Raw genomic sequence first — 1,303 nt, 5'->3', positions numbered from 1 at the left:
ACAGGCTATAGTCCATGGGGTTGCAAAGAGTCAGACATCACTGAGCAACTAACACTAGTGCTGGTGCTGTGAGACTCCATATTCCCAAAGACCTTTTCTGGTTGTGTTCTAAAGAATCTTTTAGAATAGTCTAGTCTCAGCCATCCTTTTTCTGGCTGCAAGATGTATACCTTTCATAGACCTTGCATCTATAAAATGAAAACATGATAGTCATCAACATGGCCACACCAGCTTTTAAAATATTGAAATGCTATCTTTACCAGATGTTGCGCCTGGCAAGAAGTAGGTCATCTCCTCACCCCTCTGGCCCCTACAGCCCCTTGTCATGATGTCACAGCCTCCCCTCCAAGATGGCATCCCTGTGTGACCCCCCCAGGTGTGCTACTGGTGAGGCATGGCAGGAGATAATGCTTGCCAGCCTTCCTGGAAGCCGGTGTGACCCTGAGTCTGACTTTGGCCCTGGTGAGGAGTTTAGCTGTGGTAGCAATTTTGCCATCGCCTATTTTATCAGCTTCTTCATGCTCTGTGCATTCCTGGTAAGGACCATTTCCCCACCACTATTACCACTGTCCCAGGGGCTGGCTCTGAGGAAGTCCGGGGATGAGGTGGGGAGCCCAGATCTTCAGAGCAGATAAAAGGGCTGGCCTGACAAGATCAAACCAAGGACTCCTGAGTCAGTGACCATATAAGCTTACCTCAGCCTCCCACCAAACCCACATACCCTGCTCTGCCCTTCACCTAACCTCTCCTACTCACTGGCCCACAGATCATAAATCTCTTTGTGGCTGTGATCATGGACAACTTTGATTATCTAACCAGAGATTGGTCCATCCTGGGCCCCCATCACCTCGATGAATTCAAGAGGATTTGGTCTGAATATGACCCTGGGGCCAAGTATGCCCTCTAACCCCATACCTGGGATCCCAGAGGACAGTGTACTGCCCCACACAGTCCTCCAACCCCAGAACCACTCACCTGTGCTTCCCATTACCCAGGCAGTAGATGCTCCAAGGTTCCCACTGCTGCTGTCCTCGGCCTTTTCCCCTCCCAACTCTCCCCTGGCAGGCTATAGGGTGTTGGTGCGGGGAGGGAGTGATGAGCTGGTAGGATCTTGAGTAAGGACTAGAGGGGTTATCTCCAACCCAGTAGTGCCTCCTATCCACCCCTACCTTCCCCAGAGGCCGCATCAAGCACCTGGATGTGGTTGCCCTGCTGAGACGCATCCAGCCCCCACTGGGATTTGGGAAGCTGTGCCCACACCGAGTGGCCTGCAAGGTCTGTGCACCTGCCCACCACTGCCTTG

At 52.4% G+C, this 1,303-nt stretch overlaps 1 protein-coding gene across 1 annotated transcript in view; it reads left to right on the top strand.

Moving 5' to 3' along the window:
* Positions 1 to 1,303, top strand: part of LOC104983987 (voltage-dependent L-type calcium channel subunit alpha-1F-like) — a gene marked incomplete at both ends in the record, with an annotated part of 19,839 nt that overhangs the window by 14,428 nt on the left and 4,108 nt on the right. Inside the window, 3 exon segments of the mRNA XM_010833556.1 lie at positions 377 to 536; positions 767 to 894; positions 1,179 to 1,275. Of these exon segments, the coding sequence (XP_010831858.1) occupies positions 377 to 536; positions 767 to 894; positions 1,179 to 1,275 (385 nt within the window).

Source organism: Bison bison, unplaced genomic scaffold, assembly GCF_000754665.1.
Source record: "Bison bison bison isolate TAMUID 2011002044 unplaced genomic scaffold, Bison_UMD1.0 scf7180017863733, whole genome shotgun sequence".
Classification (NCBI taxonomy): domain Eukaryota; kingdom Metazoa; phylum Chordata; class Mammalia; order Artiodactyla; family Bovidae; genus Bison; species Bison bison.
This window is presented reverse-complemented; position numbering and strand designations above follow the sequence as displayed.